Here is a 21,778-nt window from a genome sequence, read left to right on the forward strand (position 1 = left end):
ACACATGAGGGAAAGGGAAACACGCAGACACGCTCACCAATATACCGCTAAACAAACAGAAAAGGAAGGGTAGTCCTGACAGCGCCGTGACATTGTAATTACTTATGTGACTCTCTGCAAAAAAAAATATATATATATATTTTGTGACTAAAATGCTTAACTAGTAGGCTAACTGTTAACCAACTATTATCAAATTAGCTTTTTCGATGTTAGCACAAGCGCAATATGATTAATCTGTCTGATTCATTACTGGGTGTTCACATTATGCAGATAATTTCTTTCCATTTTTATATGCACAAATTGTGCTTTTAATGCCAGAACAAATACAAAAATGTTTGGTAATACTTAAAATCATCGTGAAGCATGTTTTTAAAGGCATTGTGCAAGCTACAAATCTACTTTGATTAATGACTTTGGGTGTTTGAAATGAAAATATCAAAGCGAGAAGTAATGGTTATTCGTTTATGAGCTGCAAAACTCACGCTTCTGGTAGTTTGTGTTCAAGAGCATATTGCTGACCCCCAGTCTCAGTTATTAACTAATTAACATTTGGCTAATTGTGTTTTGCATGTTTTAACTAGAAATGTTTGTGTTACTGTCTGTCTGTATAGTCTTAGTGTCTTGAACTTTCATTTGCATGCCTAGAAATAGTCTCAAAATGAACATGTCTTCAATGATACTGTAGGTTATTCTTTAACATCTGTCCATCTCTTTGAAAACAAAGAGCGAGAAAGCCAGACATTCAAAGAACATTTAAACATTAGTGTGATGCTTTTACATGTAATCTCACCAAAAAGTTACACACAGCAATAACACTACATTTATCACCATGTGAAGCTGTGGCTTGTCGATACTCTCTTAATCAAGAGGGTGAGTTGACTGTGGTCACACAGAGTGCTCATTGTTCTGTAGTGGAGGCAGCTGTGTATCAGGGATGCCATTTATCTCCTTATCTCCTCTCAGTCAGAGTTAACCTCTTCTTTGAAGACCAACAGAGCTGCGTCAGCAGGTTTAAACCAGGATTAAAGAAAACACAGTCCTCCAACACCTAACTCGGTTGTTTGACTGATGGACAGATTTTTAAGAGGACCATGAGGCATTACTTGATTAAAAAAAGAATATATTTAATATTTAGTTAATAACTTAATACAATATTTAAAATATTTAAAGCTGAAGTGTGTAATTTCTGTGCCACCAAACAGAATTTTAACAATAAACGTTATTTTCAAACAGCTTTCTCGAACACTTACCCGTCTGCTGTTAATGGAACAAAAAGTTAGTCCCACCACAAACTCACAGTGTCAGACTGGGGTCTCATTTTGGCGCCCCCTGCTGGACATTTAACTGGGGAAACTGCAGCGAAACTTGTAATGAAGTATGTAATTTTGTTTTGCAAAAATGTTGCCACGACCACGTAATGTTCATGTGATCAGGCTGAAATCAACGTACCAGAAAGTTGACCAATTTGTTGTTGCAAACTGTGTTTTTAACAGTAACTACAGCAAGTAGCTCAGGAAAGTCAATTCCTGAATCCCACCTTACATGATGTTCTCCTTGATTATCCTGTTTTACTTAAATCAAATTACGGAAGTAAAATGGTGATTCATCTTGACTTTAAATATGTCAAGTACTAAGATTAAACCAGAAGAGGAACTAATTAATGATTTCAATAGGCTTTTTTTCTTTTTTTTTTTTTTTTTTTTTTTGTAGCTGGTTTAGGTGAGATGAAGGCATTCTCGCCATCTTTTAGATGGAAGCATCTTCTGTGAGAAATACAAATGTGTGACTGAACAATGCTTTCATTTTCATATTTTCACCTCTTCTCAGGTAACCCGGGTGTAGTGGGCTTCTATAAGACGTACATGTGGACACTGTATCAGACATTCCTCAGGCGATATCCAGTGTGGGCTGTGAGCCATGCTGGACACTGTATGCCTCCTGACACTTTTGATATGATTGAAGGTGGGATATTTTCTTCACGCACACACAGTCACGCATGTACACGCACACAACCACATACAGTATATATGAATGTGTATGTATGTATATACTGTATGTAACGAGAGAGCAAGAGACAGATATGAAAACTCAACAGTATGGGTGAGAGGACATACTGTATAGTATCTGTCCTAAGATACTATTTTCTATATGTACTATTTTACAAATTTCTTTTTTTTCTAATCCACTAAAACTTCTTAAGCACTTCTCAAAGCCATATAGAAAGGATAGTTAACCCAAAAATGAAAATTCTGCCATAATTTACTCACTTTCAATGCTTTTTCCATACAATGGTGACAGAGACTCATTTTGTGTGTTCCACAACAGAAAGAAAGTCATACAGGTTTGGCATATCATTAGGGTGAATAAATCACGACAGAATCATTTTTGGATGAACTAACACTTAAATTGTGTTTACAAAATATTAAAGTGAAAACAGCACAGAGGGATTATGACATCATAGGTCATCCTTTGAAGCCCTCTCTGTGCTCTCCTCTATGACTCAGCATGACGGCATCACCACTGAGCTCATGTAGTCAGTAGATGGCAGCAGACAATTAAGTGACTTCAGTTATGCTGAGAAATAATTATCTGTCATGCATATCTTACACTGTATTGTACAATCATATTGCACTGCAGTTCTTTTTGAGGTTGTTTTGCTCTTTATTTGTTCAAAATATTCCCCTACACAAGGCATACAGTATTTTGGGGACTGGCATATCTGATATGTTGGTTTGTAGTGTCTGTTTGATAATGCAGGATGCTCCTCCTGCAATCCTTTTTCAGAGTGCACAGTTAGGTGGAATTCATTCAGGACTGGCAAACCGAACCAAGTGGCCTCTCCCTCCTCCCCCTGAACAAGTCTATGAAATTCCAGTATGTTCATCCATAAAGGAGTGTGGATATTTTTATTGAGCCTGATACGTGGGAAAGACATTACCTTGCTCTCACCTGTAATAAGACAAACCACATGCAGATGGCTGGGATCTCCAAAAACAGCACCTCTACAGACTTGCTTGATGGATTAGAACATCCAGGTGGATGCTGGTCCCATTAGGTCTACCGCTAGGACAAAAAAGTTGCAGTCACCTTGCACTTCTCAAAATGTATTGCTATCGCTATTTACCATCTGACCACCAGAAATGATGATACAATATCTTCAAGAAAAAAAAACCTCCTTGATAATATCTTAAAGTTGCAGAATCAATGTCAAGGTTTGAACAGTGGATATTTAGTTATTTCAAGGATTATATCACCACAACAATTACAATTCTGTCATTATTTACTCACCCTCTTGTCGTTACAAAACTTGTATGACTTCTAAAAGGTGGTTTTACGGAATAGCTACTGTGCTTGCAAATGTGCCGTGGCTCATCCAGAACACATTAATGTTTTTACGAACTGAAACATCAACAATTACTTTTTCTTTATTGTGAACACATGGAATGCTTTTACCTAATCAGTCATAGAGTATTCAGTGACAGGCAGCTCTGGCTCACACAACAGACGATGGCATTGATTGCTGTTCATATCATGTCACGCAATCATGAGCACGATGATTAAAAGTCAAAATTTAGCTGCAAAATCGAATGTGCCAAAAGATGACAACAAGCGGCAGGCTTTTGCCAAGGCAGCACAGATAAAAGAGAGGACGCAATTAAAAGTTAGATTTCTATTCCCCAAACTCGCTATTTGAGTGACATTCTTGATTACCATCAATGGGCGTCTTAAGCGGGATGGTATCAAATATGCAAGGCTTTTCTTTCCCGGCACATTGTCTTGTTCATCTCAGTGATCCATCTCTCATCATGTTCTACCATTTGGTTCACAGATGCCCCTGTCAAAAAAAATAGCTGCTTGTATTACTGCCCATTGCTGAGGATGTAGTATATCAAGTTATATACAACTAAAGACTGCAAAGAGTGTTTTTGCACTTTATCATTTAGATCTTGTGCAGAGCATGTTTTTACGAATGTCCACTTGTAGTGATTTATAAATCAAATGATTTGCATATGCATAGAGTAGTATGAATACAAATGGATAAGTTTCAAAAATTGCTTGGGTACACTCAGGACTTTAAAGTTTTAGAGGGGCTTTGAGGCAGGTGCAAAGCTGCATTAAGTTCAATAAAATGTTAAAAAGTTTCAACTTAGCAAGTGACTGTTTGTTCAAATGCTGGTTGTTCAAATCTATTCTAATGTAGATTTCATGGCATTAGCAGGTGGTTTAGCAGCCATATCTTTTTAGATATCATGATTCCAAAAAGTGGGAGGCAGAGAATATGTTTTAAGTGTCTTGATCACCTTGCCAAAAAATTTAAAATTAAAATACATATATAGACGGACACATGAAACAACAACTTCTCAATTGGTTGCATCAGCCGACTGAATGAATACACAAGCAGTAAGAAGTAATCTACTTTATCTAGTGCCCACTTACCTGCCTTTCAGCAAGGACTATTGGGTGAACATTAAATCACTTAATTAATATTCATGAGCAGAGTTGAGAAGGTACAGTATATAATCATTATAACACCTCTGATAGAATGTTTCATGTAGATTAAATGAACTTTCTGAGCATGAACCAAAATTCTTTAGCTTTGTAGCTTATTTTCCAGATTTAGACAAGCCTGAAATACAGGATGCAACCATAAATAGTGAAAATAAATGCTCCCAAAGTAGACTTTGGACATATTAAATTATCTTGTGTGCCATGTAAACTATGTGGTACCAATTTAATCATGTAGTTTGAATGTAAGTGAAAATCAAAATTGTGGTTTAATTATTATTTTTTTTTTTTTAATTTAAACCAGTGTTTAAAAATGTTTGATTAATTGTTTGTTGGGTTAAATTTGCACAAAAAAAAAAAGAAAAAGAATAACCGATTCTACAATTGGTGGTCTTCCACCTGTGTCAGATGTGGTTTACACATTCTTTTTATATGACCCTTCGAACAACTCCAGGCTTTCAAATTCAACTTCCTTCTCCATAAATCACTTGTGGCTTTCTTGCGAGGGCACACTGAATGCTGCCCATTGATTTACTACTGTTCAAAGAGCACTTGGTCAGCCAAGGGTCAGCAGCAGGCATGGTTATTCGGAACCCACAGAAACATCGTTTCGAAAGGGAAATATCCAGTCCAGCACTGCCATAGAGAGACTTAAGAGTCATTGATAAGATCTTAAACTCCCACCCTCAAACATTTCAGTCACTTTGGCATTATAGGGCTGTTCTTATTTAACAACATGAAGAAGCGATATTACATACCTGTGTCTCTGAAACATAAACAAAAGCAGGGGGAAAAGGTAGTGGGGTGAACATGCCAAATCTCTCTGTGGAGGTACTGTTTCTGTGGTTGGCAATTTGTGATTGATGCCTTTGATTATAGAAAAAATATCTGTTAATACAGGGAACATTTTGGACTCTGCCAATGTCAATAACCCTGGCCTGGGTCAAGCCGTCCTCCACACCTACACAAACCCTTCTTTTTCTTCTCTGGTATGACTAAATTGCCCAATATTTATGCCCAGACTATTAAAGCAGGCATAAAAAATTAAATTTTTAAGATTGCATAGGGAGTAGTATGGGGGTAATGGATTGTTCTTAGTGGTTTGGTTGATGTTTCCCTTTTGCCAGTTGTAGTCAGGTTGATTTTAGTGTTTGTCTTGCTGATTCTATGCGTGAGTTTTGGTTGGAAGAAGGCAGAAGCATATCAACCATTTTAAAACATTGCATTTTAAACAAAAGTTGGCTAATACTTCCAAATGCAGTTAGTAGTAATAACTTGTCCTCTTAGTAATAATTGCTGGTTGGATGCCCGGTGATCTGTGCAATCTAACAACATCTGTTTTCCAGTTTCCAGTTTAAAAGATGGTCTTTTAAATTAAATGGGTTTTGGCTACTTTTGGTCTTAGAAACTACTGGTCCTATCTTTCCATTATCTCATTTGCTGATGTAGATCCTGCTTTCGTTTATAATACATGCTTTAGATTCAAACAGCATTTTTCTCTGTTCGAAAAACAAAAAAAGCCTTGATTTTATGAGATCCTTTAAGCGTTCTTACATGAGCAAAGGGAAACCCCTTCGGTATCCACCCATTTTTAATCAATAACACCACTGGTTCTTTTTGAGATTAATATTCAGTAACCTTATCCCTGAAAGAAAAATGCACCACACATTTAGGAGATATAATTACTTAACAGCTTGCTCTCTATACATCTCTGAGCTCTGCATGGCCAAAAGATTGTTATTTTGTTTGTGTTTGCCATATGCTGCTTTTTTTGACCATTCATCAAAGCTGCTTTCATTTTGTTACTGTTCCAGATATTGAAGGATTTTATTTTGGATTAATCGAAAACCCCTTGTCTTATGGGCTAAGACTGTGGTCTTAAAAGTCAACACAAAATCAAAATTGACCCTAATTACTTCCTAATAATCATTCCAGTTTTTATTATGCACGATTCATCAGTGCATGATATTCCATAGAGAAACATTTTTGGCTTTGTAATCTTTTATCATATTGTACTGCAATTTCTTTCTCCACCTCTGAAACAACTTTCCTTTTTTGCTAATGTAGGCCGCACAGGCTGATTTGCCAATAGCCAGATATTTAAGCATTGTTTTCTTCTCAACACTGTAAACACTAATGTTGTCATTACTAGAAAAATCAAGTTGTCTTACTTAAATATTACTTGAAATTTCAAGTTTTGGGCTCATAACAGAAATATATATGTTCATTGAACTTATCTTAAAAATCTATAGCCTTAAGATTTTAAGTGTTGATAACGCCAAACAGTTGAGTACAAAATTAAGGATATGGGGAATACCCATAATCCCATGTCTTGAATGATTTAATAATGTTTCATTGGTCAAAGGGAACGTATGGGGACATTTAATAGTTATTGAGAATTTATAGAGCTTTTTTAGTATTATTTATGTTGTTTTGTTGCAAATAGTTGTTTTATGTGATGATACTCTTAGGGTGATCTGTGTCCCCTTTGGTCAAGTTGGACCCTGTAAATTCTATCTCAGTTCTCCTAGTACAAGTGCAACTGAAGTACAGGTTTATCTGTATTTCAGTGGAGAATTAAGTTTAAATGTATTCAGTTAAACTAATACAGGTGCTGGTCATATAATTAGAATATCATCAAAAAGTTGATTTATTTCACTAATTCCATTCAAAAAGTGAAACTTGTATATTATATTCATTCATTACACACAGACTGATATATTTCAAATGTTTATTTCTTTTAATTTTGATGATTATAACTGACAACTAAGGAAAATCCCAAATTCAGTATCTCAGAAAATTAGAATATTACTTAAGACCAATACAAAGAAAGGATTTTTAGAAATCTTGGCCAACTGAAAAGTATGAACATGAAAAGTATGATCATGTACAGCACTCAATACTTAGTTGGGGCTCCTTTTGCCTGAATTACTGCAGCAATGCGGCGTGGCATGGAGTCGATCAGTCTGTGGCACTGCTCAGGTGTTATGAGAGCCCAGGTTGCTCTGATAGTGGCCTTCAGCTCTTCTGCATTGTTGGGTCTGGCATATTGCATCTTCCTCTTCACAATACCCCATAGATTTTCTATGGGGTTAAGGTCAGGCGAGTTTGCTGGCCAATTAAGAACAGGGATACCATGGTCCTTAAACCAGATACTGGTTGCTTTGGCACTGTGTGCAGGTGCCAAGTCCTGTTGGAAAATGAAATCTGCATCTCCGTAAAGTTGGTCAGCAGCAGGAAGCATGAAGCGCTCTAAAACTTCCTGGTATACGGCTGCGTTGACCTTGGACCTCAGAAAACACAGTGGACCAACACCAGCAGATGACATGGCACCCCAAACCATCACTGACTGTGGAAACTTTACACTGGACCTCAAGCAACGTGGATTGTGTGCCTCTCCTCTCTTCCTCCAGACTCTGGGACCCTGATTTCCAAAGGAAATGCAAAATTTACTTTCATCAGAGAACATAACTTTGGACCACTCAGCAGCAGTCCAGTCCTTTTTGTCTTTAGCCCAGGCGAGACGCTTCAGACGCTGTCTGTTGTTCAAGAGTGGCTTGACACAAGGAATGCGACAGCTGAAACCCATGTCTTGCATACGTCTGTGAGTAGTGGTTCTCCCCCACATTTTTGAATGGGTTTTGTTTCACAATCCTCTCCAGGGTGCGGTTATCCCTATTGCTTGTACACTTTTTTCTACCACATCTTTTCCTTCCCTTCGCCTCTCTATTAATGTGCTTGGACACAGAGCTCTGTGAACAGCCAGCCTCTTTTGCAATGACCTTTTGTGTCTTGCCCTCCTTGTGCAACGTGTCAATGGCCGTCTTTTGGACAACTGTCAAGTCAGTAGTCTTCCCCATGATTGTGTAGCGTACAGAACTAGACTGAGAGACCATTTAAAGGCCTTTGCAGGTGTTTTGAGTTAATTAGCTGATTAGAGTGTGGCACCAGGTGTCTTCAATATTGAATCTTTTCACAATATTCTAATTTTCTGAGATACTGAATTTGGGATTTTCCTTAGTTGTCAGTTATAATCATCAAAATTAAAAGAAATAAACATTTGAAATATATCAGTCTGTGTGTAATGAATGAATATAATATACAAGTTTCACTTTTTGAATGGAATTAGTGAAATAAATCAACTTTTTGATGATATTGTAATTATATGACCAGCACCTGTATAAGTAGAAACAACAATATTTAAATGGTCAATCTGGGTTTAATCTGCTTGCATCTAGTTACCTTAACTTATAGTAAATAGTTAAGTTCATTCTATGTGAACACCAAGTTAAGTGAACTTAATTACACAGGTTTTGAAGACACCATTACTCAGTTCAATTGAGGGAGTAAGTTTACTCAGTCAGTTGAGTAAAGTAAACTTTTTTTCTTTCTTTTTTTTTTAACAGTTACCATAGTCATTTATTATAATATGTCATAATAGAGAAGTAAATTGGTTTACGGATGCTGTTTCATGTTCACTTCAAATTGTGTACTGATTGATACTGAATTTGCACTGATTTATATCCATTTATATCAATCTTGCTTTTAAAATAGCATCCTCTTACGCAGGTACAAATACAGGCTGCAAAACTATGTTTGTGAAAGTTTTCATAGCAATAGTTTTAGTAATTATTTTTTTAAGAAACAGATAAGTAAATGCATGACAATTAATTTTGTAATTGTTTGTGGGGGAGACTTTCTCTACTTAACATGATACCTGAAGACTGTTATATCACATTTTCAACATCAGGATGTACTGTAGGTTTCTTGTGTAAATAGCGGACCTCCTCAAAAGTAGGTGGATGTGTGTTTAATGTGTAGGATAGACTTAAATGTTCATGAGGTAATCCTGTGAGGCCACTCAGTGTGTGAACTTGACAGTCTTATTGGTGTTTGGGCTCTGAGCTCACAGTGCCCCTCTGTGCTGGTAGATAAACATGTAAGGCCCCTTTGTAGGCAAACTTGAGTGGGAACCTTTGAAAAAAAAATTGAGATCAGATTTGGAAAATGGGAAATGAGGGGTAAGAAGTGGTTAGGGAGAGCTAAATGTGTGTGCATGCACAGGTCAGTGACTTCATAGCTTAGTGTTTGATCTTTCGCTCATATTCATGAATGAAAATAGCCCTGGATTGAGTGCCTGTCAGTACATTTGCCTTTTAAGCAAATATTATTGGTTGAATAGTTTTTCTGAAATGATTTGTGTGCACCAGAGTTGTTCCCCTTTAAGCCCTATTGACTACTTAGTATCCTGAAACAAAATAAGATCTTTTTGTTATAGCACAGTACATCACAGTTTTTTGCAAAAAAAAAATATTTTGCTGTATATGGATCGAAAATCTTCTGTAATGTACCGTATATCCTTAATATAGATTTCACATAGTAGCTATGAGAACAATGTTTCTTTACAGATACCTAGCAATTAAGTAAGGGGTAATGTACAGGCAGTTAGTCATTATCGCATAATAAACCCAGACATGGTGATGTCACCCTAAAGGTTTTTTCATTTGGAATAATGACAGACTTACTGTACATTATCCCACTTATTACATGGCTTCTCAGCAAATAAATAAATAAATGGACATGAAATATCGATTTCTGTTGAATAGATTTTATTATGTGAGAAAATATAGTCAATGGAGAGATACCAGGGACATGAAACTAGCACAGCTATGTAGGAGATCAGTTGCCTAGGACAACTGCCAATTATACAGTTTAGCAGTCATTAAACAAAAATATTTGACCACAGAATGCTATAATTGACCAATCAGAATCAAAGAGAGCATATCCAAGACATAAGAGAGAAGGATTTGGCAATCATATTTGCCAATGGGCGGACATGCATTATATGTGTCGTTTAAAGGAGTATCATTAGTAATCAGAGGATCAACTGAGATTTGAAATAGGATCTTGCCATGAACAACTGGCAAACAACATTTGGACAGTCATCATTCCCAGTCAAAGGTATACAGTTATGGAATAATTTACCAATAGAAATCAAAAGACAAACAGAGTTGAAAGTGTTCAATAGAACTTTAAAAAAATCTGGCTTAAACAAAACCAGGTTTGTGAACATTAATGGTTGTTTAGATTGTCTATTACATATTCTTTATATCCTTTCTTGCTTTGTTGTCTTTGCTTTTTTTCTTTTTGTTGTTTCTTGCTTGTTTTTAACTAAATGCCTTACCAGGGACAGGTGCTGCAAATTAGATATTGGCTAGACGCCTGTGTACAGAGCATCTGCTGCTTAAAACTAGTGTAGCAATGCTATTCTGTATTGTCCCCGTCAAATAAATAAAAAAATAATATAAACAGATTCACTGAAATTTAAATTGTGGGGATCTGAATTTTTAGGTCTTTCCAAGAAAATGGGTTGTAACAAAATAATGAAGCATTGCAAATATATTGCATTTGAGATCATAGCAATCATCCAAATCGTTTCTAAAATGGACCAAAATGTCAAAATAGAGGAAATACTCTAATATTAAACATCTGTAACAATGGGCTGGCAATGACAGGCAGACGAAGACGAGATGATGTGAAGAACCCATGTGCAGTTTATTACAAATGTGAAATCCAAAAACCGTAAATCCAAACGTGAACAAAACATAAACATGAACTTGACTTAACTTGACTTGACATGACATGAAAAACCCAACAATGTTACATTAACAATACCTGATAAGAGACAATGGTAAACATGAGGGCTTAAATACACAGACATGGGTAACAAGTAAACAAGACAAACAATCACAAGACTGAACTAATAAACAAGATAAAAAAGACAATGACCATGAACCAATGACATCATTGACAATCACATGACATGGCAGGGACACAGGAAATAACATGACATGGAAACACTTTTCAAAATAAAAGACATTAACACAAAACATGAACAAAAACACATCTAGACGTGACATTAATCTCATTAAGATTTGGTTTTGGTGACCTTTTGTCATGTTGTTAACATGTTCATACTGTTGATTGCTTCAGAATCTAAAATCAAGTCAGATGTTCACTCTTTTATGTCAAGTGCTAGTCCCTGATATGTCCTGATGCTTTGCAATAAATTTGGCTTCATAGATACCATAGCAATTTTCTATCAAATCTTAGGAAAGTTCAGTATTCCACATGGCACACTGTGTTTTTAATGTTGTATTTTGTACTCTCAATGTCTCAGGTCTTGAGCAGCCCTATTTTTTGTACTCATTCTTATCTTATCATTCTTTTACGTCCACTGGTATTTTTATGCATTGAAAATTATTTAATGTTTTGAACTTTTTTTTAACTGTTTTTATTGGTTCCTTCTCTCTTCGCCGCCTTTTTTTTTTATCTCTACTGCATGTGTCTGTACCTTAAGGTCATATTCACTCCTTTTGGTCTGACTGGTCTCGCTCCTGTTCCTCCATCCATCCTGTTCACCATCCTCTGTTTTGATCTTCATTTTTATCATCCATATAGATGTGAAGGCCCTTGAAGGTGGCAGATCTCTTTAAAAAACATTCACTTTAGTGTTGGAGTGAGTTAAGTCATAATACTTCACCTGTAGTTGCAGTGCTTACAAGACAGTGTATTGATATTTCTCAAAAATTCTGGTTAGGTATTTTTCCCTAACCCCTAACCCTAAATATTAAATTTCTGCAATTGATTCAGGTTGAACCACATGCACAAACATCATTTTATGATTATGAAGTTTAACTCTTTACCTAAACCTAACCATAAAGCCCTTATCCAAATGCTAAACCGAACCATGATTTAATCAGAAAATAACTTTTGTGTACCACAGAAGAAAGATAACATCAGAGTTTGGAATGAGGCAGGGAAGCATATTACAGGTTATTCATAGCCTCTATTTAAAAATTCATAGCCTCCTTTACATTGAACATCAACTATGTTTGATCCATTTTTTTTTTTTTTTTTTGTGGACCCTACTGAAAAAAGACACTAAATTTCACAGAACCAAAGCTTAAAACCTAGGCTTCTTATTTTCTTTGTGGGGTGTTTAAATGCTGTCATAGAATACAGAACTGTAACTAATTCATTATAAGAATATGCTCATTAGTCTTTAAAAAATTATCCAATCCTACATAATATAAGAGACCCTTAAGATTTGTTTAACACTCGCAGTGAGTTTTATTTCAACACTGAATGTGATAAAACCGGGCTAAGTAATTAGCCATGTGCAACCATGTCAGTTGGGATATCTCCATTATTTTTGCAAAAGGAGACAATGCAGTGTGCTTCAGAAACCTGTGAAAGGTCTCATGAAGGAGCACTTCGTCTTTTTATGTCTCGAAGCTAATAAGAGTTATTTCACTCTCCCATCTGGTACTCGTCTCTCCCTCTGTCTCATCATTAACAGTTCTGCTCTCATAACTTATAACCATGATAAATGCCTCACACTGCCCCAGTCCAGCTTCTTTTATTTCCCTCTGTCACTCTTTCTTTTTTTTCTCCACCCCTCCATTGTCTCTCTCTAATTCTTACCATTTCCCAGGTTCACTCTACTGAATTCAGCGCTAAGAAGAGGTTAATAGCAAAGCCTGCCAAGTATTATCAGGGTCTCCAGTTACTGGAATTGTTCAAGAGTGTAATTTTACTCATTTCCAAAGAAATAATGAAGAACAAGATCAAGATGTTGAAAGAGCACTTCTCACATGGAATGCTTACCAATTGAAAGTGCCTTCTGGATTCTCTAGAGATCTCTGTCTAGCCAACTTTTCACATTGACTGTAATCAGAGGTCCACAATGAATGACATTACTGTATGTTATTTGCTCTATTTGTTATTAGTTTAAGATCATGTTAGTTGCATTATGAAAGATTATGAAAGTGCTGGCATCAATCCTGGCCATCATATGTGTTTGGGGTAAGAGATTTAATCTCTTTTCTCTTTTTGCCTTTTAAGATGCGTCTGTGACTGAGAAGGAGGATGTTTTTGGGCTAGATGGACAGATTGAACACAAGCTGGCCTTTCTTCGAAAGCATGTGCCTCGAGACACCAACCTGCTGCTGATTGGCCACTCCATTGGCTGCTACATCATCCTGAAAATGATGAAGAGAGACCCGGAGCTCAAGGTATTAGCAAAGTTACTTTTTTTTTTTTATTGGTTAATTATGAGTGATAATTCTACTGCCTTTTTGGTGAGGATTATGTCGTCATATTTGTTATGATGATTTCATCTGCTGCTAAAGTGCTGCTACAAAATGTGTCTGGACACTTAAGTCACATTTTCTCAGAAATAACTTTTTCTGAGCCATTTTACAAATATCAAGGTGATTTTAGTGGATGTATAAAGTCAATTCTCCTCAAGTGTAGTTTATTAAATTAACTATGGGCATGTTCCACTGACGTTAAACAACCAGAAAGTGTCCAAATATGTTTTATCTTCATGTTGAACTGTATATCTAATGTTTTATCATTTAAAACCCATAAAACGTCTTTTTGGGAAATTTTTTGCTTGAAAGTGTGCTTGTCACATGGTTTGATATTTTGTTATACAATTTTGAAAACGTACATTTTTAAGTGAGGCTTAAAGGGATAGTTTACCCAAAAATGAAAATGTTCTCATCATTTACTCACCCTCATGCCATCCCAGATGTGTATGTCTTTCTTTCTTCTGCAGAACACAAATTATGATTTTTAGAAGAATATCTCAGCTCTGTAGGATACAATGCAAGTGAAAGGGTGCCAAAATGTTAATGCTCCAAAAAGCACATAAAGGCATCATAAAAGTAATCCATTCGACTCCAGTGTTTGAATCCATATTTTCAGAAGTGATATGATAGGTGTGGCTGAGAAACAGATCAATATTTAAGTCCTTTTTTGCTTGAAATTCTTCTCCCTGCCCAGTAGGGGGCGGTATGCATGAAGAAAGTAAATCACCAAAAACACAAGTAGAAGAATGTGAAAGTGATCTGTTTCTGACCCACACCTATCATATCGCTTCTGAAGATATTGATTTAACCACTGGAGTCTTATGGATTACTTTTATGTTGACTTGTGTGATTTTTGGAGCTTCAGAATTGTGGCACCCATTCACTTGCATTGTGTGGACCAAAAGAGCTGAGAAATTCTTCTAAAAATCTTAATTTGAGTTCAGCAGATGAAAGAAAGTCATACACACCTGGGATGGCATAAGGGAGAGTGAATGATGAGATCATTTTTATTTTTTGGGTGAATTATTCTTTTAAGTGTCCAAATACTTTTTGGCTCCAATGAAAGTAAACATTTCGAGCTTGAACACGTATCTTTAAAGCAACTGACTGTGAGTTAAAGGGATAGTTCACCCAGAAACGTAAATTATCTCATCATTTACTCACCCTCATGCTATTCCTAATGTGTATGACTTTCTTTCTTCAGCAGAACACAAATGTTTTTAGAAGAATATCTCAGCTCAGGTCCATACAATGCAAGTGGATGGTGATCAGCACTTTAAAGCTCCAAAAAGCACAGACAATCATAGTAAAAGTAATCCATATGAATGCAGTAATTAAATTAAAAACACACAAGAACTGACACTACAACCGGAAGTGCATCTCTGTTTATTTACAACAGAATGCTGTTCACATGCATTATTGGTTTTGCTTTCATTTGAACATGCCAGCGCACTTGCGTCACGTGAGAGACTGCGTGTACTTGGTCCTCTCATGAACGTTCATTAGAGAGCGACCGGAAGTACACAATTATAGTGTAAAGGGCTTAAATATTGATCTGTTTCTTTCCCAAAGCAAATGTATCACTTTAAAAGACATTAATTTAACCACTAGAGACTTATGGATTAGTTTTACTACGATTGTCTGTGCTTTTTGAGCTTTAAAGTGCTGATCACCATCCACTTGCATTGTAAGGACCTACAGAGCTAAGATATTCTTCTAAAAATCTTTGTTTGTGTTCTGCTGAAGAAAGAAAGTCATGCACATCTGGGATGGCATGAGAGTGAGTAAATGATGAGAGGATTTTCATTTTTGGGTGAACTATCCCTTTAAGCTTCCCAATGACTATTCACTAAGGACATCTTTAACTTTCACTGTCTAGAGGCTCCTATCTGCTGATTCTGTCTGGGTTTCTGCATAAAACAGCATGAATAACGGCTACCGCTGTCTTCAGCACTTGCATAGACCACCTCAGCGATGTGCAAGTTTGGCATTGCAGAACATTTCACCAAAACATGATCATTGCATAAATATGTAATCTCTGAAAGTAGTGAAACAATGCCAATGAGCAGGATAGTTCTGTTGCCTTCATTTCCTGTGTAAAAGGTCAGGCAATTAAATGACATGGAAAATAACCTTGCTTTTCTTTCTCCCTTTGGGGTTTTCCTGCTTCTAAGATGTTCTCTTCATCATTTTTATTTTCAAGCATTTTTCTACCCAGAGATCTTTTTCCCCCTCTTTTTCACCCACTCTCGTATTTTTTTGTAATTGCCTTCACTAGAAGGGTGTGTTCTCCTCCTGGCAAAGGGAAATGGGTTTTAGCTCCATTAATGGGGCCAGTGCGGTTGTGCACTGCTATTTTGCAGTGCTAAACATCTACATCATAATTATTGTGATAAACATTTGTTCTGATACTTTTGGAGACGATCCTCGTCTACCCTTGTGGAAAAATCAAAAAGTAGGTCTTCTTTATGGTGACAACTTCCCAATCACACCCAGAACAGCAGACTTTGACACATACTTTACTTCAAGGGTTAGTTCACCTAAAATGAAAATTCATTCAGTACCATTTACTCACCCTCATGTTGTTCCAAGCCTTTTTGACTTTAATTCTTCCATGAAACACAAAAGGAGAATGTTAAAACTCAGTCTCAGTGACCATTCACTTTCATTGCATCTTTCTTTTATACAATAAAAGCTAATGGTGACTGAGGCTGTCATTTTTCCAAACATTTCCTTCTGTTTTCCTTTGAAAAAGAAAGAAATACGTGTTTGAAACACCATGATGACGGAATTTTCAGTTTTGGGTGAACTATCCCTGTAAGACATTGTTTTGAAATTCACTTTTTTATAAACTATGAAAGTACTGCCAACCATGTAGACTTTTTGTCTCTTTTAGACTTTGTCTGAATCTGGGCTTTTCAAAGAAGTGCTAGTTAACTCTATGATGTAGTCAGATATGTCATGTCTCAGAGAGCAAAACATGCACGAAAGGAGAAAAAGGTTTCTTTTCTCACAGCAGATTGCAGGCTACCAGAAAGCCAACCTGGCAATTATGCCTGGTAACATATGATGTGTGATAATGTTACTTTGGGCTTCAGATATTTATTTTGGAGTAGAAGGGACCAGTAAAGTCAGTGGAAATGATAGTATGGGTTTCTCCAGGGCATTTTCAGAGGAGAATGCTCACGGAAAGTAGCCTTAGACCAGGAGACAGTGTTAATTTGTACACAGTGTTTTGTTTTAATCATAGTTTTAGTCTTTTGATGAAATGTCCTTTAAATTTAGTTAAAATTTTGTCATGATATTTTAGTTTTAGTTAATTTTACTCTGAAAGAACTCTAAATTGGTATGTAATTTAAGCCAACAAAAATAACATTTTAATTGACTGTGCAAAATGACAAAAACGTGTCAAACTGTAACATACCAAACCATAACCAATCATTCAAACATTTAGAATAATGTATAAACATTTATTAATTTCAGCATTTCTCAAGCATATAATATATAATAACAAAATACAACATAGACAACAAAGTAAATAATGAGTATACTAAAGTATCAGCTACTTTTTGGAAGTTACTGTATTGTGAATTCTCCATGCTTTAGAGACTATTTAGTGTTTCAACGATTTCATGTAGCACTTTTATATGGAAAAAGCATATTCAAAAGTTATGCATGGCTGGCATGTAACTAAGTTCACCTGTTTTTTGTGTTGTTTTTATTTATTTATTTATTTATTTATTTATTTGTTTCATTGTCTGTGCAAATGTTAGTTGTAATATTGCATTTATGTTGTGGATATGGCTGATTAATCTTTTACAGTACTATGACTGAATTGTTTGAGAAAATTATTTTTAGTAGCTAATATATTATTATTAATAGGGCTGCCATCGATAATATTTTTAATCAAATTAATTACATGACATGACAATGCATAACAATTCTAATATTTATAAATATATGTAGGGCCTATAATAAATATATAATACAGAATGAACTTCAGTTTGAAATCAATTGCATTAATGTGGCAGATGGATAAAGCATTGATTAGACAATACAAAAAGTGGCTTAAGATCTCAATATATTGTTTGCTTTATTCTTATATCAATGAACAAGTATACAGTTGACAGCAATGTGTTTTGCATCGAATTTGCCATAGTGTCCAGTTCTCACAGGATACGTTCTTACGTTCCGTCTATGTGCGTGCCCCAGACGAATGCATTCGGAGTGTCTCACTATTATTCAGTGTCATAAATGCCACATTTTTATGATGTTGTGTAAAGTTAAAAGTTGTGGAAACTTTGAAAATCATGTCTTAAGATTCCTGTATTCTGTTGTGCTTCCTCAGAGAGCGGTATTTCGATCTCATACAGTATGTACAGTAGTGTGCAGGGGTCTTTAGAGAAAGAATTTGCTCCGCTAAACACGGAGAAGCTCAAGGTTGTCGCTGTCATGAGCCCATTTCGCAAGTCTTGCAGCAGCCTTTGAACCGCAATGGTTGTTACAAATTGACACTGTGGACTGTATATGTGCCATTTACAGAAAAGACTCTAGATAGAGCAATTGGTGTGGTGCTGAAATGTGAGGCCACAGCAGGGGCTTGGAAATCTTCAAGCCTTTTTCCAGCCGACACCTCAGCCTGAGGAAGAGCGCTAATGGGGATTGTTGGATGAGGAAAATGCTATATACTGAATCTCAGACTGCAACCCCTATGTTCCACTGAGAGCTGCCAACATTGGACACTCATTGTCACTGTGTGTTCTTCAGTTTCCATTCAGTCAGTACAGTATAGTCATGTGTTGTGGGAACTGAATGGGAATGTTAAGTTAAGCAGTTAATGCATTTAACTGCTCTTCCCAAAAAGAGGGAAACAAGGAACAACACCACTGGGCTCTGTAGAGCTGTACTGAATGGATGAAATGGCGCATGTTATCGCATTGCAAAGGGAGGGTGCGACCTCCTACTGTCATCATGCACCACTGGCCCTATCACTCTATGGTCTTTTTCTTCTTGTATAACAAAATAATTTCAACTCATATATCTCCATCCATTCTATGTCTATATGCATAACCTAACATTTATTGGTGTCAAATTTAATATTTCTTGGGATGGTGACCTTTTCTGACCTGGATCAAAACTAGCTCTTTTTTTTTTTTTTCAATGAATGTCTTTCATTTTATCCATTAGCCATCTTGAATTGCACACAGAAAAATATACAGTGGTGTGAAAAAGTGTTTGCCCCCTTCCTGATTTCTTATTTTTTTGCATGTTTGTCACACTTAAATGTTTCAGATCATCAAACAAGTTTAAATATTAGTCAAAGATAACACAAGTAAACACAAAATGCAGTTTTTAAATGAAGGTTGTTATTATTAAGGGAAAACAAAATCCAAACCTACATGGCCCTGTGTGAAAAAGTGTTTGCCACCTGTTAAAACATAACTTAACTATGGTTTATCACACCTGAGTTCAATTTCTCTAGCCACACCCAGGCCTGATTACTGCCACACCTGTTCTCAATCAAGAAATCACTTAAATAGGACCTGCCTGACAAAGTGAAGTAGACCAAAAGATCTTCAAAAGCTAGACATCATGCCGAGATCCAAAGAAATTCAGGAACAAATGAGAAAGAAATTAATTGAGATCTATCAGTCTGGAAAAGGTTATAAAGCCATTTCTAAAGCTTTGGGACTCCAGAGAACCACAGTGAGAGCCATTATCCACAAATGGCGAAAACATGGAACAGTGGTGAACCTTCCCAGGAGTGGCCGGCCGACCAAAATTACCCCAAGAGCGCAGCGACGACTCATCCAAGATGTCACAAAAGACCCCACAACAACATCCAAAGAACTGCAGGCCTCACTTGCCTCAGTTAAGGTCAGTGTTCATGACTCTGGCCTGCATGGCAGAGTTCCAAGACGAAAACCACTGCTGAGCAAAAGAACATTAAGGCTCATTTTTGCCAGAAAACATCTTGATGATCCCCAAGACTTTTGGGAAAATACTCTGTGGACTGACGAGACAAAAGTTGAACTTTTTGGAAGGTGTGTGTCCCATTACATCTGGCGTAAAAGTAACACCGCATTTCAGAAAATGAACATCATACCAACAGTAAAATATGGTGGTTGTAGTGTGATGGTCTGGGGCTGTTTTGCTACTTCAGGACCTGGAAGACCTGATGTGATAAATGGAACCATGAATTCTGCTGTCTACCAAAAAATCCTGAAGGAGAATGTCCGGCTATCTGTTCGTGACCTCAATCTGAAGCGAACTTGGGTTCTGCAGCAGGACAATGATCCAAAATACACCAGCAAGTCCACCTCTGAATGGCTGAAGAAAAACAAAATGAAGACTTTGGAGTGGCCTAGTCAAAGTCCTGACCTGAATCCTATTGAGATGCTGTGGCATGACCTTAAAAAGGCTGTTCATGCTCGAAAACCCTCCAATGTGGCTGAATTGCAACAATTCTGCAAAGATGAGTGGGCCAAAATTCCTCCACAGCGCTGTAAAAGACTCATTGCAAGTTATCGCAAACGCTTGATTGCAGTTGTTGCTGCTAAGGGTGGCCCAACCAGTTATTAGGTTTAGGGGGCAATCACTTTTTCACACAGGGCCATGTAGGTTTGGATTTTGTTTTCCCTTAATAATAACAACCTTCATTTAAAAATTGCATTTTGTGTTTACTTGTGTTATCTTTGACTAATATTTAAACTTGTTTGATGATCTGAAACATTTAAGTGTGACAAACATGCAAAAAATAAGAAATCAGGAAGGGGGCAAACACTTTTTCACACCACTGTATTTCCATATTATATTATATTATATATTTCTGTATATTTTGTTTTTCTCATTTCATGGCTTGATGATAAACTGTTCTAGATTACCACTGGCTAGTCAGGGTGAATTCTTTAGATCCTTTCAGTCCAACAGCATGCAATCACAGTGTTATACTATGTTAATGAGATACACATCGATTCGATGAGATATTTGCTAAACAAAATACTGGCTGATCTGAACGACAGCTTCGGAGGTTCATTTCACTGAATAATAGCCAAAGGTTCTGTCATTCTCTTCAGTGGATTGATGGCATGTTGTTGAAGTTCCTCTGACACAACAACATGTCTCTTCCTGGGTGTGAGCACTTACTGTATGTGTGTGGGTGGATGAGGTTAATTTGTGGGCGAGCGTGTGCCACTGCATTCTGGGTGGGCCTCTGTCAAGAGAGCACAGGTAAGGCTGACAGTCCCAAAGTATTGGCTTTATTTCATACTTCGCTCAAAAAAACATCATTATAGACACAGCATGAGCCAAACACGAGCATAAACATTAAAGCACACAGCTCTGGCTCAGATTACCTTTGTCTGGATCCTGCCATCTTTGGATCTGGTTTGTTGTAGTTTTTGGCAGGATTCTGACAGTTTCCTTTGTTTATTGTTTGTTCCTTGTGTTTTTTTTTTTTTTTTTTTTTTTCTATACTTTGTGTTTTAGTTCATGGCCATGCACATTGTCATGTTATGTCTTGTGATTGTTTTGTCTTTGACATTTTCTGCACATGGCCTTGTGTTTGTTATCCATGTGCGTTCTTTATTCCTCGTTAGGCTTATTAGTCTCATCTGTTCTTCATGTGGTTGTTCCCTTTATATTGTGCTTCCTTCCCTCATGTGGTTGTCAGTTCGTCATTGTTCATGGTTCTAGTTAGTTGGTTTATTCTAGTCTGTTGCCCTGTTTAGTCAAGTCTGTTACTCTGTTTATTTTGCTTTATGTCAGTTATCTCCCTCATGAAAGTGTTTTGTTTCAGTTCTTATTCAAAGTTGCTTCATGCTCTTGTATATCTGTTTTTCTCCCTCGTGAGTTTTCTGTTTGCATTTTTTGTTATTTTCATTAAAGCTCATTAAATTGCCATTCTGCATCTGGGTCCTCCTACAAACACCTGACAGTATGAACTGACCATTTAAGGACCCAGCAGAGGCAATTATGGGCATTTTTCTTTTTCCTTCTTCCTTTCACCAAGACAACTGCAGCTGGCAGTCTGTTCAGATCGCCAAACTGCACTCTCTCCGGGAAGGAGAGGGTGATGTTAGAGACTTTGCCTGCGAGTTCTTGCTTATGGCGGA

The 21,778-nt window shown here is 36.7% G+C and overlaps 1 protein-coding gene across 4 annotated transcripts in view; it reads left to right on the plus strand.

Moving 5' to 3' along the window:
* LOC127411410 (lipid droplet-associated hydrolase-like) overlaps positions 1–21,778 on the plus strand; it is a 71,146-nt gene that overhangs the window by 18,532 nt on the left and 30,836 nt on the right. For all 4 annotated transcript variants that reach the window (XR_007892278.1, XR_007892277.1, XM_051646948.1 and 1 more), the window contains exons 3-4: positions 1,828–1,962; positions 13,414–13,583. Coding sequence is in view for 2 of the 4 variants with exons in the window: in XM_051646948.1 (XP_051502908.1) it covers positions 1,828–1,962; positions 13,414–13,583 (305 nt within the window). In the remaining 2 variants the exon portion in view is untranslated. The remainder of the gene's footprint in view (positions 1–1,827; positions 1,963–13,413; positions 13,584–21,778) is intronic.

Source organism: Myxocyprinus asiaticus, chromosome 20 (genome assembly GCF_019703515.2).
Source record: "Myxocyprinus asiaticus isolate MX2 ecotype Aquarium Trade chromosome 20, UBuf_Myxa_2, whole genome shotgun sequence".
NCBI lineage: Eukaryota > Metazoa > Chordata > Actinopteri > Cypriniformes > Catostomidae > Myxocyprinus > Myxocyprinus asiaticus.